General features: G+C 67.4%; 1 protein-coding gene across 2 annotated transcripts; it reads right to left on the bottom strand.

Moving 5' to 3' along the window:
• Window positions 1-105: 105 nt before the first annotated feature.
• Window positions 106-13114, bottom strand: CCDC22 (coiled-coil domain containing 22). 2 transcript variants are annotated; one of them, XM_030548252.1, is made up of 18 exons: window positions 13018-13114; window positions 12275-12354; window positions 11392-11569; window positions 11067-11199; window positions 10786-10892; window positions 9762-9828; window positions 9206-9375; window positions 8887-9087; window positions 8464-8526; window positions 4527-4646; window positions 3000-3119; window positions 2620-2736; window positions 2425-2526; window positions 1516-1623; window positions 1281-1376; window positions 979-1038; window positions 587-661; window positions 106-496 (listed from the first exon to the last, which is right to left on the bottom strand). In XM_030548252.1, exons 2-18 carry the CDS (start codon window positions 12322-12324, stop codon window positions 383-385), a joined length of 1881 nt encoding a protein of 626 aa, XP_030404112.1. In that variant the 5' UTR covers window positions 12325-12354; window positions 13018-13114; the 3' UTR covers window positions 106-382. The 2 variants fall into 2 exon arrangements, with proteins under 2 accessions (XP_030404112.1, XP_030404113.1); XM_030548253.1 differs by having other exon boundaries at window positions 12275-12423; window positions 13016-13105.
• Window positions 13115-14696: the final 1582 nt, after the last annotated feature.

Here is a 14696-nt window from a genome sequence, read left to right as displayed (position 1 = left end):
GGCCCAGCCGATGAGACGCCCCCAGGACTCCTCCAGGGGCTGAGACACCCCCCCCCCCATATGCACGGGGGGGGAACTGAGCCCCGCACCACTGGACACAGGAGCTGTCTGCAAAACATGGGACTTTATTGGCCTCGTTCCAGCAGGGGAATGGGGGAGGGACGCTGCACCCCAGCCCACAGCCGCCTCGGCCCCAGGCTGGGGGGGGAATAAAGGGATCAAAATCCACTGCCGACTCAGCTGCTGCTTGGGGGCGGGGGGGCTGCTGCAGTAGCTGGCAGGGGAGAGAAGAGGGGGTCCACCCCAGCAGCTAGGAGCAGGGGCAGTGGAGAATCAGGGGGCCCTGTGGGGGGGGAGGAGGGGCATGTTATATGCAGCCATCTCAGGGGTCCCTGCTCCTCCCCAGCAGCGCCGCGTTCTCCTGCCGCAGGGCCCGGTAGTCGCTCAGGATCCGCTCCAGGTTGGCCAAAGTCTTCTTGGCCCCCTCGCTCTCGATCTGGGGGGGCATATTAGCTCCTTCAGTGCTGGAGCTGGGAGGGCCCCGGGGCGCCCCCCAGCCTCCAGGCCCAACCCCCCCAACTCTCACCTGCTCCTCCAGGTCCCGGATCTCCCGCTGGATGGCGCCTGCGTCCTCGATCGTCTGGATCAGCTGGCTGCAGTTCTGGAGGGGGCGGGGGGCAGCAGGACAGAGGTTAATGAGCCTCTCCCGGCCCCTGGGCTGCCCCAGCCCCCCTGGACTAGAGCAGCCCCACCCCCACACTGGTCCCCTAGATCTGCTCCTGGGTTTCTGGTACTCCCAGGCCCCCCAGTCTACGCGAGCTGCCCCCTCCTCTGCCCCCAAGGCACCCCCAGCTCTGTCCCCCCCAGCCTACGCGAGCTGCCCCCTCCTCTGCCCCCAAGGCACCCCCAGCTGTCCCCCCCTCTGCCCCCAAGGCACCCCCAGCTCTGCCCCCCAGCCTGTATCCCCCCCACACCCACCTCGTGGAGAGCCGCCAGGTATTTATAGGCTTTCCGGACCGACTCGTCCCGCTTGGCATCCTGTGGGGACACAGAGACAACGGGGGGTGGGGGTCAGGAACCCTGCTCCTCCCCCACCTTACCACCACCCCCGACTGCCCCAGGCCAGCCCCCCGTGACCCCCATAGCCTCTCCCCCACATACACCCCACTCACCCTCCTCTCTCCGCCCCCCACAAGGGGCCCCTTTGGGGATTTCCCCACACCCCTCCCCCCAATAAACCCCAGGAGAGTGCCCCCAACCCCTCCCCCAGGCCCCCCCACCTTGAAGACCAGCTCATCGGTGACGGCGAAGGTCCGGTCCAGCTTCCCGGTCAGGCTGTTGATCTCCTTCTGCAGGGCCCGGGTGGCCGACAGGATCTGGGGGGCCGGGGGAGAGATCTGCTACAGCTGCCAGGGGGAGCCCCCCATGGCGTGGAGAAGAGCTGGACGCCCCCCGGCGCCGGTGGAGGGGTTACCCGGGGGATCCCTGGGGGGGCGGGGGAGACCTCCCCGTTACCTTGGTGATCTCCTCCTTCTGCTTGCGGATGTTGCCGACGATCTCGAGGATGCGCTGGGTGTAGGCTGCCCGCGACACGTCCTTGGGGAGCGACTCCAGCTCCGTCAGCTGGGGGGGCGGGGGGGTCAGCATCTGCCCCGGTCCCCCCCACCAGGCCCAGCGGGGGGGCCTCAATTCTCCAGCTGCTGCACCCGGGGGTTGTGCACAACCAGCGTGCAAAGGGCTCCCCCCACCCCCCAGCTGGGCGTGCAAACCACACCCAGCCAGTCCCAGGCGGGTGTGCAAAGGGATCCTGCCACCCCCCAGCTGGGCGTGCAAACCACACCCAGCCAGCCCCAGGCGGGCGTGCAAAGGGCTCCCCCCACCCCCCAGCTGGGCGTGCAAACCACACCCAGCCAGCCCCAGGCGGGTGTGCAAAGGGATCCTGCCACCCCCCCAGCTGGGCGTGCAAACCACACCCAGCCAGCCCAAGGCGGGCGTGCAAAGGGATCCTGCCACCCCCCAGCTGGGCGTGCAAACCACACCCAGCCAGTCCCAGGCGGGTGTGCAAAGGGCTCCCCCCACCCCTCAGCTGGGCGTGCAAACCACACCCAGCCACCCCAGGCAGGTGTGCAAAGGGATCCTGCCACCCCCCAGCTGGGCGTGCAAACCACACCCAGCCAGCCCAAGGCGGGCGTGCAAAGGGATCCTGCCACCCCCCAGCTGGGCATGCAAACCACACCCAGCCAGCCCAAGGCGGGCGTGCAAAGGGCTCCCACCACACCCAGCCAGCCGCAGGCAGGCATGCAAACCACACCCGGCACTTCCTAGCCAGCTCCAGGCCAGCGTGCAAAGGGCTCGTGCCAGGCCCCACCCTCGTGCGACACCCCGGCCCCGCCCCAGAGGCCCCGCCCCAGAGGCCCCGCCCACCAGCTGCCGGCACAGCTCCTCTTTGCGCCGGGCCTCGGTGGCCGCGCTCCGGCCGCGCTCGTGCAGGGCCTGGATCTCCGAGACGCGCCGCGTCGACTCCAGCTGCAGGGGGAGAACCGGGGGCGGGGGGTCAGCAGGGGAGGGGCTACCCCGGGGAGCCCCGCCCCCTCAGAGAAGCCCCGCCCCCACGCTCACCTGGCAGGAGTGACGGGCAGCCCGGAGGTGACGATACTGATCCACGAGGGGCCCCCGGCGCGTCTCCCACTGTGCAGCCAGGTGCACCAGGCGCTGGGCGCTGCTCTCCACCAGCAGCTGGGGGGCAGGGGGGGTCAGTGCCGGCCCCGGGCCCCCCAACATCCCCCAGCCCCCATCCTCCTGGCCCCCCAAACATCCCGGCTATCCATCCTCGCTGCCCAGCCACCATCCCAGGCCCCCATCCTCTTGGCCCCGTTATTCCCTTAATCCTGCCCCCCCTCCAACCCCTGTGCCCCCCCAGCATGCACCCCTGGACCCACCGCCCCAAGTCTCACCCCCCCCCAGCCCATCCATCCCAGGCTCAGCCCCTCCTCCGGTACCTGCAGCTTGGCCAGGTTGTTCTCAGCCTGGGGGAGCAGCTCCAGGGCCCGGCTCTTCACCTGCAGGGTCTGTTCACGCCCCCCCAGAGCCAGCCGCTGCTGCCGCAGACCCGCCTCGGCCTGGGGGCAGAAAGATCAGGGGAGCACGGCCCCCCCCCCAACGCTCCCCCCAGCCCCACCTCCGCCTGGGGGCAGAGAGATCGGGGTGCACAGCCCCCCCAATGCTCCCCCCAGCCCCACCTCCGCCTGGGGGCAGAGAGATCAGGGGTGCACAGCCCCCTCCAATGCTCCCCCCAGCCCCACCTCCGCCTGGGGGCAGAGAGATCAGGGGAGCACGCCCTCCCGACACCACCCAGCCCCACCTCGGCCTGGGGGCAGAGCAATCAGGGGAGCACGGCCCCCCCGACACCCCCCAGCCCCACCTCGGTCTGGGGGCAGAGAGATCAGGGGAGCACGGCCCCCCCGACACCCCCAGCCCCACCTCGGCCTGGGGGCGGAGAGATCAGGGGAGCACGGCCCCCCCGACACCCCCAGCCCCACCTCGGCCTGGGGGCGGAGAGATCAGGGGAGCACGGCCCTCCCGACACCCCCCAGCCCCACCTCGGCCTGGGGGCAGAGAGATCAGGGGAGCACGGCCCCCCCATCGCTCCCCCCAGCCCCACCTCGGCCTGGGGGCAGAGAGATCAGGGGAGCACGGCCCCCCCATCGCTCCCCCCAGCCCCACCTCCGCCTGGGGGCAGAGAGATCAGGGGAGCACGGCCCCCCCAATGCTCCCCCCAGCCCCACCTCCGCCTGGGGGCAGAGAGATCAGGGGAGCACGCCTCCCCTGACACCCCCATCAGCCCCACCTCGGCCTGGGGGCAGAGAGATCAGGGGAGCACAGCCCCCCCCAATGCTCACCCCAGCCCCACCTCCGCCTGGGGGCAGAGAGATCAGGGGAGCACGCCCTCCCGACACCACCAAGCCCCACCTCGGCCTGGGGGCAGAGCAATCAGGGGAGCACGGCCCCCCTGACACCATCAGCCCCACCTCGGCCTGGGGGCAGAGAGATCAGAGGAGCACAGCCCCCCCCCAATGCTCCCCCCAGCCCCACCTCCGCCTGGGGGCAGAGAGATCAGGGGAGCACGCCCTCCCGACACCACCCAGCCCCACCTCGGCCTGGGGGCAGAGCAATCAGGGGAGCACGGCCCCCCCGACACCCCCCAGCCCCACCTCGGCCTGGGGGCAGAGAGATCAGGGGAGCACGCCCTCCCGACACCCCCAGCCCCACCTCGGCCTGGGGGCAGAGCAATCAGGGGAGCACGCCTCCCCTGACACCATCAGCCCCACCTCGGCCTGGGGGCAGAGAGATCAGGGGAGCACGGCCCCCCCGACACCCCCCAGCCCCACCTCGGCCTGGGGGTGGAGAGATCAGGGGAGCATGGCCCCCCCCTCAGCCTTGCCTTAGCCTAGGGTAAGAGTTCAGGGTGCACGCCCCACCTAGACACAGTCCTGCCCCCCAGATGAGGAAATGCCCCCAGCTCTCACCTGGCTGAGGCTCAGCTCCAGGACCTTCACCTCCCCGCCCACGGCGTCCATCTCAGCCTCCAGGCGCTGAAGCTCCCCCCGCAGGCCAGCCAGCTCCTCCTCCTGCCGTGCCTGCACCTCCTGGGGAGGGGAGAAGGGGGGTCTCTAGGCCAGCATGGCGGGGGGCAGTGGGGTGCACCCTGGGAACAGCCCCCATACCAGCTGGCTGAGTCCTGCCAGGGACCAGCGGGGGGCAGGGGAGGAGAACCCGCCAACATTAGGCTCCAGGGTTAACAGCCAGCCAGGTGGGAGCTTGAATTCCCCAGCTGTGTTGGGGTCCCCCAGAGCACTATCCCACACCCTGTATCAGGGTCCCCTGTCTCCCAACTGCTGAGCGCCCTCCTCCCCTGCCCTTTATGGGGGTCCCCCTCCCTCCAGCTAACGCCCCCTGTGATGTTATCGTCTCGGGGGTTTGAGCGTTGGCCTGCTAAACCCAGGCCTGTGAGTTCAATCCTTAAGGGGGCCATTTAGGGATCTGGGGTAAAAAAATCTGTCTGGGGGTTGGTCCTGCTTTGAGCAGGGGGTTGGACTAGATACCTCCCGAGGCCCCCCACCCTGAGAGTCTCTGAGCCTGTGATTTTATCAAATTACGCTAACGAGGGAATATGAGGTGACTGGAATGTGTTCCATGGAAAAGATCCCTCCTAAGGCATCATTAGGAAACTCATCAGCTACAGGGGGGTCGTCCTGCATGTAAATTTAGCACTTGGGACCTGAGCTAGAACTCGGGGCCTGGAGCAATGGTGCGAAGGGGGGTGGTCGCGCGTGTAAACATAGTGCTCAGGGTCTGAGCTAGAACTCGGGGCCTGGTGCAATGGTGCGAAGGGGGGTTGTTGCGTGTGTAAATGTAGCACTCGGGGTCTGAGCTAGAACTCAGGGCCCGGTGCGAAGGGGGGCTCGTCGTGCGTGTAAACGTAGCGCTCAGGGTCTGAACTAGAACTCGGGGCCCGGTGCAATGGTGCGAAGGGGGGGGTCGTCACGCGTGTAAACATAGCGCTCAGGGTCTGAGCTAGAACTCCGGGCCCGGTGCGAAGGGGGGCTCGTCGTGCGTGTAAACGTAGCGCTCAGGGTCTGAACTAGAACTCGGGGCCCGGTGCAATGGTGCGAAGGGGGCACCGCACCTGTAAACGTAGTGCTCAGGGTCTGAGCTAGAACTCGGGGCCTGGTGCAATGGTGCGAAGGGGGGTTGTTGCGTGTGTAAATGTAGCACTCGGGGTCTGAGCTAGAACTCAGGGCCCGGTGCGAAGGGGGGCTCGTTGTGCGTGTAAACGTAGCGCTCAGGGTCTGAGCTAGAACTCGGGGCCCAGTGCAATGGTGCGAGGGGGGGGTCGTCACGCGTGTAAACATAGCGCTCAGGGTCTGAGCTAGAACTCGGGGCCCAGTGCAATGGTGCGAAGGGGGGGCCAGGAACAGGCTAGACTCCCCACGACGCCTGTTAAGCAGGACAATTGGCTGGGGCCGGCGCTGTTTGCAGGCAGGTCCCCTGGGAGTCAGGACAGGGGGGACGTGGGCCTGGGGGGCTTCCAGGACATGTGACCTGTCCCCTCGGCCTGGAACCCATCTCAAGCCTGGGGCTTTTCTGGGGGGGGGGGGCAGAGGGACAAAGGATTCCCACCGTGGGTCAAAGCTGTAAGGGGGGAACAGAACAAGGGGGGGAACACCCAGGCAGGGCCGGCTTTAGGAAGTGCGGGGCCCAATTTGAACATTTTTGGCGGGGTCCTGGCAGGGATGACTTAAAAAAAAAAAAGTGGAAAAAAAAGCCTCTCATTTCTTCCATGTATTATTTACTTTCCATAACTATATGAATAATAAAATTGTATATTATGTAGATTGCATCATACATGCTGTTGATTGGTTATTAATGACCCCCGTTTCACATGTGTGGGTCCCCGCCACTCCCTGGGGGTGTGCACATGTCTGGGTCCCAGCTGCTCCCACCCCCCCTCATTGAAGCAGGTGTGCAGGTTACTGGCCTGGGAACTGCAGGGCAGCAGTGGACATGGGGCTGGTTGGAGGCAGGGCAAGGGACTGACTGGAGGCAGGGCAAGGGGTGTGGGGCTGGCTGGAGACAGGGGTTGTGGGGTGGGGGTGGGCTGGCTTCAGGCAGGGCAAGGGGTGCAAGGCTGGCTGGAGACAGGGGTTGTGGGGTGGGGGTGGGCTGGCTTCAGGCAGGGCAAGGGGTGCAAGGCTGGCTGGAGACAGGGGGGGTGGGGTGGGGTGGGGCGGGCTGGCTTCAGGCAGGGCCGCAGGGGGGTGCGGCAGGGGTTGGCAGGGCTGGAGACAGAGGAGTGCAGAACTGGCTGGCTGCAGGCAGTGGGGTGCAGCGGGGTTGGCTGGAGACAGGGCAGGGTGTGCAGAGCTGGTGCTGGCAGCAGTGTGTGTGGGGCTGGCTGGCTTTGGGCAGGGCTGCAGGGGTGTGTGGCAGGGGTTGGCTGGAGACAGGACGGGGTTTGGCAGGGGCTGGCTGTGGGCATGGGGTGCAGAGCTGGCTGCAGGCGGGGGGGGCGGACTGGTGTGGGCAGGTCAGGGGGTGCAGCAGAGGCAGCTGGAACCCCAGCCCTTTAAGTAGCCCCCAAACCCCCTTCTACCCCACCCTGGACCTTTTAAATAGCTGCAGGAGCGCTGGGGAATGCATGAGGGAGACGGGGCTCCGGCGGCTATTTAAAGGACCGGGGTGGCAGAGGCAGCTGGAGCCCCAGCCCTTTAAATAGCCCCCGGAGCCCCTCACTGCCCCAGGGCTCTGGGGGCTATTTAAAGGGCCCAGAGCTCCAGCCGGGGTCGCGGGGCTTGCCACGCTCGCCGCTGTCCCGGCCCGAGGGGGGCAAAGCCCCGCCGTCCCGGCCCGAGGGGGGCAAAGCCACGCCGTCCCGGCCCGAGGGGGGCAAAGCCCCGCCGTCCCGGCCCGAGGGGGGCAAAGCCCCGCCGCCCCGCTCTCCCGGCCCGAGGGGGGCAAAGCCCCGCCGCCCCGCTCTCCCGGCCCGAGGGGGGCAAAGCCACGCCGTCCCGGCCCGAGGGGGGCAAAGCCCCGCCGCCCCGCTCTCCCGGCCCGAGGGGGGCAAAGCCCCGCCGCCCCGCTCTCCCGGCCCGAGGGGGGCAAAGCCCCGCCGCCCCGGCTGGAGCTCTAGCTGGGAGAGCGGCGCCGTGCCGCGCTCCCGCCGGCGCTTCGCTCAAACGAGCGGGACCATGGAAGACCCCAGAGCAGAGCACAGCCGGGGACCGGGGTAAATTAAAAAGGTGCCTAAGGTGCGGGGCTCTCTTAGGCGCGGGGCCCGATTCCCCGGAATCGGCCTAAAGCCGGCCCTGCACCCAGGTCCCCCCGAGCTGGGCCGAGGGCTCTCCGGGGGGGGGGGGGGGGGAATGGGCCCAGGCTGAGGCCAAACTTCCTGAAGCATCTCGGGGGCCGGGGGGGAGGGCGAAGAGTCTCTGGATTCAGGTTGATAAGACAGACTTGCGGGTTTGGGTTATTTCGCCGAGTGACCCCCCCGCTCGCGTCTGTTCCTACCCAGGGTGGCGGGGGAGGGGGGGGTTAATACACTTGCTTGTTACTGATTAACGAACCCGGCGTGCAGCCCCCCCCCCCCGCCGTGTATTGGGGGGGGGGACACAATCCCTGAGCTCTCCGCAGAGCAAACCGCATTTCTGTGGGGTTAGACCCGCTGGGAGTTGGGCATCCAGGGGCTAAAGGCAGGACCCCTCCCGTGAGCTGCTTTCAGTTCGGGGGGGGCTGTGGGGTGCGAGGGTCAGACCCTGGGGCTGGGCGGGCGCAGCCGGCGGGGCTGGCTCAGCAGGACGGGGTGCTGGGGCCCCGAGCCGGTGGGGGAGTGGGGGCAGAAGTGGGTTCTGTGGTCCAACCTGTCACCCCCCCACCCTGCCCCGAATTGGGGGCCCCCCCAGCTACCTGCTCCGAGGTCTTGGAGGACACAAGAGTTTCTACCACCGCCTGCATCTGCCCCACGAGTTCCTGGGGGGCCAGAAGGGGGCAGTCACATGGCGCCTCTCCCCTCAGTCCCCCATCGCTCCCCCAAATTTCCCAGAGTCCCTCCTGAGCCCAAAAGCCTCCACCTCCACCCCCATTCCCTCCCCTCTGCCAGCCACCCACTCCCCCCAAGTCTCCCCCAACCTCCTGGATAGCCCCTAACCCCCCCTCCAGCCCCCATAATCCCCCATCCACCCAGACACACCCAAAGTCTGCCCAGGTACCCCGACTTCTGAGCCCCCAACCCCCCCAGCGCCCCCCATGCCCCACTCCCCACCCCGCAACCCCCCCAGCGGCCCCCATCTGCCCCATACCCAATCCCCCAAACCCCCCAGCCCCCAGTACCTGGTCATGCGCCAGGCGCTGGGCATGGCTGAAGCGGGACCCCTTGGCCAGGGGCCCCCCGGCACCCCCCGCACTCAGCAGCTCTGCCAGGTCCCGTGCCCCTGGCTGTGGGGGGCCGGCGGTGTCGTGGGGGGGGGCAGCCTGACGCAGCTGGTCCAGCAGGCGGCGCCGGAGCCGCTGATGCTTCCACTGCACATACTCCTGGGGGGGGGGGTGAGGGGAGGGGTCAGTGCAACTTGGGAACCCCCCATGGCACGTACTCCTGGGGGCCAGGGGACCCCAAACCCCTCCCCCCACAAACATCCAGGCCCCCCCTCACCTTGGGGGGCAGGCGAGACGCCAGCCCCTGGCTCTGCCAGTCGGCCTCCCAGTCGTGCTGCGCCCCCAGGTCGCCCACGTGTCGCTCCAGCAGGGAGGGGGCCACGGTCCCCGGCCGGGGGGGCTGGGCCGGCACCGGGGGCAGGAACCCCCCGAAAAACTCCCGGCGCTCTGGGGGGGGGTAAACATGGAGGTCAGAGCCCGCCCCTTGCCCCAGAGCCATGCCCCCCACCTCCCACCCATGCCTGCAGCCTGACCCCATGATGCACCCATCCATGCCCCCCTGTGCCCCCAAGCCAGCCCCCCAGGCCCCACGGACCCATCCACATCCCCTGCCTCGACCCTCCCCCCAGCCTGACCCCACCCTGCTCCCACGCATGCCCCCCTGTGCCCCCAAGCCAGCCCCCCAGACCCCACGGACCCCTTCCCCCAGCCAATCTGAACTTGAAGCCCCCTCCCCGACTCCCACCCACACCCCCTCCACCCCTCTGTGCCCCAGTCCTGTCCCCCTTGACCCCTCTTGCGCTCAGATCCAGGCCCCCCGCCTCATCACCTACCAACTGGCCCCGAATCGCGGGGCAGGACCAAGGGGTGGGCATGAAAGGGTTTCAGCAGGCAAGTGCCCTGCGGGAGAAAACCAAGGCTGTTAGCCTGGGGAACTGCCTGCCACAGGACCCGTCTGAGATAGGAAAGGGGGGCGCTGCTGGAAAACAGGAAGTCCCGCCCTGCCCACGGAACCATTTCTGCTCAGCTCTGCTCCGGGTTCGGGGGGGGCCCCGGCAGCAGGGCAGGTTCAAACGCCCCAAAATCCAGCCAGCGCCTTTGGGGAGATCGGCACCGGGCTCGAGCTGGTCAATGGCACCGGCTCCGCCGTCCTCTCAACCGGTCCCCACCCGCCTTCTCCGACGTTCCCGGATTAACCCGAAGGAAAGTTTGTTATAACGCAATTCGAATCCGAAACCTGCAAGCGTCATAAGCACGATTAGTCATCCGCCTCGTGTTACGTGAAACGTGTCGAGTTTTGTGACACATTCGTTACCAGCTCCGTGTTCCCTATTTCACCAGACACTAAATAACTGCCGGGTGCTCTGCGACCAGACCCAACGTTATATTCACTCGCACGTTGACCCCAGAGTGTGTTTACCCAACGCTGGGCAGCAGCGGCCGCGGTTAAGGATCCGCTCTCGTTCGAATACACGATCCGTGTTCAGTCCGTGAAACGAGTACGCAAGGTTGAGAGATGCGGTACCCGAATGATAACGACTTACAGCTCTTATGAAATGCAGGAGAGCGGGTACGTTCTACGTTATAACGCTATCGCATCGCCCCCGGTATCAAACTCCATCCGTTATGTCAAGTTTAATAGTCACAGATCGTTATACACAGATACAATCTGCATTATATTGACTCTAGGATATGACGGGAGAATGTAATTCATTAATTAGGGTACAATTATGCATATTCAGTACCCCAGCCGGGACGCCGGGGTAGATGGGCCCGGGGGCTGGGCCGGCTGTGGGGGGGATAGAGGGCTCGCTGGCTGGATACGTGGGTCTGAATTTGGGGGGGTGGGGGACCCACCTGCAGCCGCTGTAGCCGAGGGGTGCGGCAGGCGGGGGGCACCCAGGGCGTCCCCAGCTCCTCCTTGATCTTCGCGGCGATGGCGCGGAGTAGCCCAGCCGACTTCCCTGCAAGGGGGGCAAAGGTCACGGCTGCCGCCGCCCCCTGGATTCCCCCCCCATGGCTCCTGCCTCCCACCCATAAATCCCCCCCACCCCCCACCATGCAGTCACCCCTCCGATCCGCCCCCCTGACACACCATGAACCCCGCAGCGTGGCCCCTCCCCACGCCCCCCCGGTACCAGCCGGCTGCCTGGCGTCCTCAGCATCGTCCCTGGGCAGCTTCTCCACCAGGAACAACAGGAGGCGCCGGATCTCGGGCACGCTGCTGTACAGGAAAGTCTGGTACCCGACCTCAGCCTGGTAGCCCAGCTCCTGGGGGGAGGGGGGAGCATCAGGACTCCTGGGTTCTCCCCGGCTCTGGGAGAGCAGTGCGGGCTGGTGGTTAGAGCGGGGGGGGCTGGGAGCCAGGACTCCTGGGCTCTCTCCCGGCTCTGGGAGGGGAGTGGGGGCTGGTGGTTAGAGCCGGGGTGGGAGGCTGGGAGCCCGGACTCCTGGATCTCTCACCTGGCAGGCCTGGGCCAGGCTGGTGCCAATGCGGAACCGGGCCGACATGCCGGGGGGCAGCACGTGGCTGAGGCTAGTGCCCAGAGACGGGTGAATGACGCGGAGGCATCGCACCACCGACTCCACGATCAGCTCCGTGGTGAACTCCTGCAGGCTCTGGACTTCCTCGGGGACCTGCCTGTGGGGAGCCAGGGAGCCGCCGTCAGACAGCCCCCCCGAAGGGCAGGGACCAGGCACCATGGTGCAGCCACCTCTGGGGCGCGGCAGCCAGGAAACAGCTGCACAGAACGCCGCAGAGGGACAGCTCGCCCAGCGCTGAAATTCAACCAGTGCTGACGGGCAGGGAAAGCGCCCCCTGCCGAGCCTCACGCCCTGCTTCCTGCCCCATGGCACCCCCCTCCCACTGATCCTCCACCCTACTTCCTACCCCATGGCGCACACCCCCAGCCCCAATCACCAAGGGAGAGCCTCCCCCCCACTGAGCCCCCTGCCCCCCGGCACCCCCCAGCCCCAAGTGCCAGGGGAGACACCCCTGCTCAGCCCCCACGCTGCTTCCTGCCCCACAGGAGAGCCTCCCCCGCTGAGCCCCCTGCCCCACAGTGTCCCCCAGCCCCAAGCACCAGGGGAGAGCCCCCCACTGAGCCCCCACCCTGCTCTCTGCCCCACAGCACTCCCCAGTGCCAAGGGAGACCCCCTTGCTGAGCCCCCACCCAGCTTCCTGCCCCACAGTACCCCCCAGCCCCGAGTGCCAAGGGAGACCCCCTTGCTGAGCCCCCACCCAGCTTCCTGCCCCACAGTACCCCCCAGCCCCGAGTGCCAGAGGCGAGCCCCCACCCAGCTTCCTGCCCCACGGCACCCCAGCCCAGCAAGGGGTGGGGCTTACGTTCCGGAGAGGCGGAGCGAGTGGATGAGGATCTTGTCCACCTCGTCCATGGTGGCAGGAGGGGCCCCAGGCAGCCACCCCTGTGGGGGGGAGAGAGCAGGATTCGAACCCGGACCGGGGCTCACAGCTGGGCTCAGGGGCTCCGCCCCCCCCCGCGGGAAGGGGGGCAAAGGGAGATGGAGGAGTCCCGGGGGGGCAGAAGAAGGGGGACAGTTGGGGAGCAGAGGAAGGGGGGGTCCCGGGGGAGCAGAAGAGGGTGGGCACAGTTGGAGGGCACAGGACGGGGGGCACAGTTGGGGGGCAGAGGGAGATGGGGGTTCCCAGGGGGGGCAGAAGGGGGCGCACAGTTGGGGGGCAGAGGGAGATGGGGGTCCCGGGGGGCAGAAGAAGGGGGACAGTTGGGGGGCAGAGGGAGATGGGGGTCCCGGGGGGCAGAAGAAGGGGGACAGTTGGGGGGCAGAGGGAGATGGGGGTCCCGGGGGGCAGAAGAAGCGGGACAGTTGGGGGGCAGAGGGAGATGGGGGTTCCCAGGGGGGGCAGAAGGGGGCGCACAGTTGGGGGGCAGAGGGAGATGGGGTTCCCCGCTGGGAACTGAGGAAAGGGGGGTCCCGGGGGAGCAGAAGAGGGTGGGCACAGTTGGAGGGCACAGGACGGGGGGCACAGTTGGGGGGCAGAGGGAGATGGGGGTTCCCCGCTGGGAGCAGAGGAAGGGGGGGTTCCGGGGGGGGCTGGTTCACACTCACAGGTTCCCTCTTTTCGCTTCTGCGGCCACACAGTCACAGGACACGCTGCAAGGGCCGCTGGGATTTGTAGTCCAGCCCGCTTCTTTAGCCCGGTGCATGCTGGGATTTGTAGTTCAGCCCGCTACCCTAGCCCGGTGCATGCTGTGATTTGTAGTCCAGCCCACTATCCTAGCCCACTGCATGCTGGGATTTGTAGTCCAGTCGGCCCCCCCCCCCGCCCGGTGCATGCTGGGATTTGTAGTCCACTCCCACTTCCCTATCCCAGAGTATGATGGGATTTGTAGTCCAGCCCCGCTTCCCAGCCCAGTGCATGCTGGGATTTGTAGTACATACCCCACTTCCCTAGCCTGGTGCATGCTGGGATTTGTAGTCCAGCCCCACTTCCCTCACCCGGTGCATGCTGGAATTTGTAGTCCTAGTTGCCGCCATGGCTGCGTAGTGACCTCTTGGCCCCAACCCTGGGCCCAGAGCGGGAGCGCCTGGCGCGGGTTGAGTGCCTGGTCTTGGGTGCGAATTCTCCGGACACCGGGGCCGGCTCGGCCTGGCTGACCACTGGGCGCAGCTGGAATGGGAGGCTTGGGAGCTGGAGGCCCGGGCGGCTCGCCCCAGGGGACCCGAGGTCCCCTCCCGCACCCGGCTTCTTTGCACCCACTTCTTCTGGGTCCCAGGGGATCGGGGGCGCCAAGACCCCCCCTTTCAACTTTCGGCCTCACTCCCGCTCCTGGGTGCTCATGGGCTCCATGGCTCCCCCATCAACTGAGAGGAGGCGGCTGGGGTTCGGGGGCCCAGCCCCACTTGTACAAGTTCTTCCAGCGGGGGGATTGAGGCTCCCACAATGCACTGGGCTAGCAAGAATCCTGGAGTGTGAGGGGGTTGCCACTGCAGCTCCCAGAATGCACTGGGGCTAGGGTTACCAGATGTCCCAATTTTATAGGGACAGTCCCAATATTTGGGCTTTTTCTTATACAGGCGCCTGTTACCCCCACCCCCACCCCCACCCCCATCCTGATTTTTCACACTTGCTGTCTGGTCACCCTAACTGGGCTGAGCAGGATGTGGGGACCCGAGGGGCTCCCAGAGTGCACCGGGGCAGGCAGGAGTTGGGGGACCTGGGGGATCCCAGAGTGCACCGGGGCAGGCAGGAGTTGGGGGACCTGAGGGCTCCCAGAATGCACTGGGGCAGGCAGGAGTTGGGGGACCTGGGGGCTCCCAGAATGCACTGGGGCAGGCAGGAGTTGGGGGACCTGGGGGCTCCCAGAGTGCACTGGGGCAGGCAGGACTTGGGGGACCTGGGGGTTCCCACAGTGCACTGGGGGGTGAGGGGGAGTTCAGGGGGCACATGGAGGATGCCTTTGCCCTCGGCTTTCACTACCACGCCCCCCTTCCCTCCAGCAGACATCCCCCTCAGTGCTCGCCACCACCCAGGGAGGGGGGTCGGCTGGTTCCCCCCCCGCTAGCGCGCGCTGGCCTCTGAAGCTAATCCCCCTTAATCCGCAGCCGAGCCAGGGACAGCGACGGGACGGAGACGGAGGGAGAGCGGAGAGAAAGGGGGCACCGGGGGGCCAGGACCTGTGGGGCACTGGGGGGGTACCTGAGGGGGGAAGCAGGCACAAGGAACACCCAGGGGCACCCTCTCACCGGCTCTTGTTCACCCCCCACCTGGGCCAGCTCCCCCTGAC

The sequence above is a fragment of the Gopherus evgoodei genome, unplaced genomic scaffold, assembly GCF_007399415.2.
Source record: "Gopherus evgoodei ecotype Sinaloan lineage unplaced genomic scaffold, rGopEvg1_v1.p scaffold_91_arrow_ctg1, whole genome shotgun sequence".
In the NCBI taxonomy this organism is placed as follows: Eukaryota; Metazoa; Chordata; order Testudines; family Testudinidae; genus Gopherus; species Gopherus evgoodei.
This window is presented reverse-complemented; position numbering and strand designations above follow the sequence as displayed.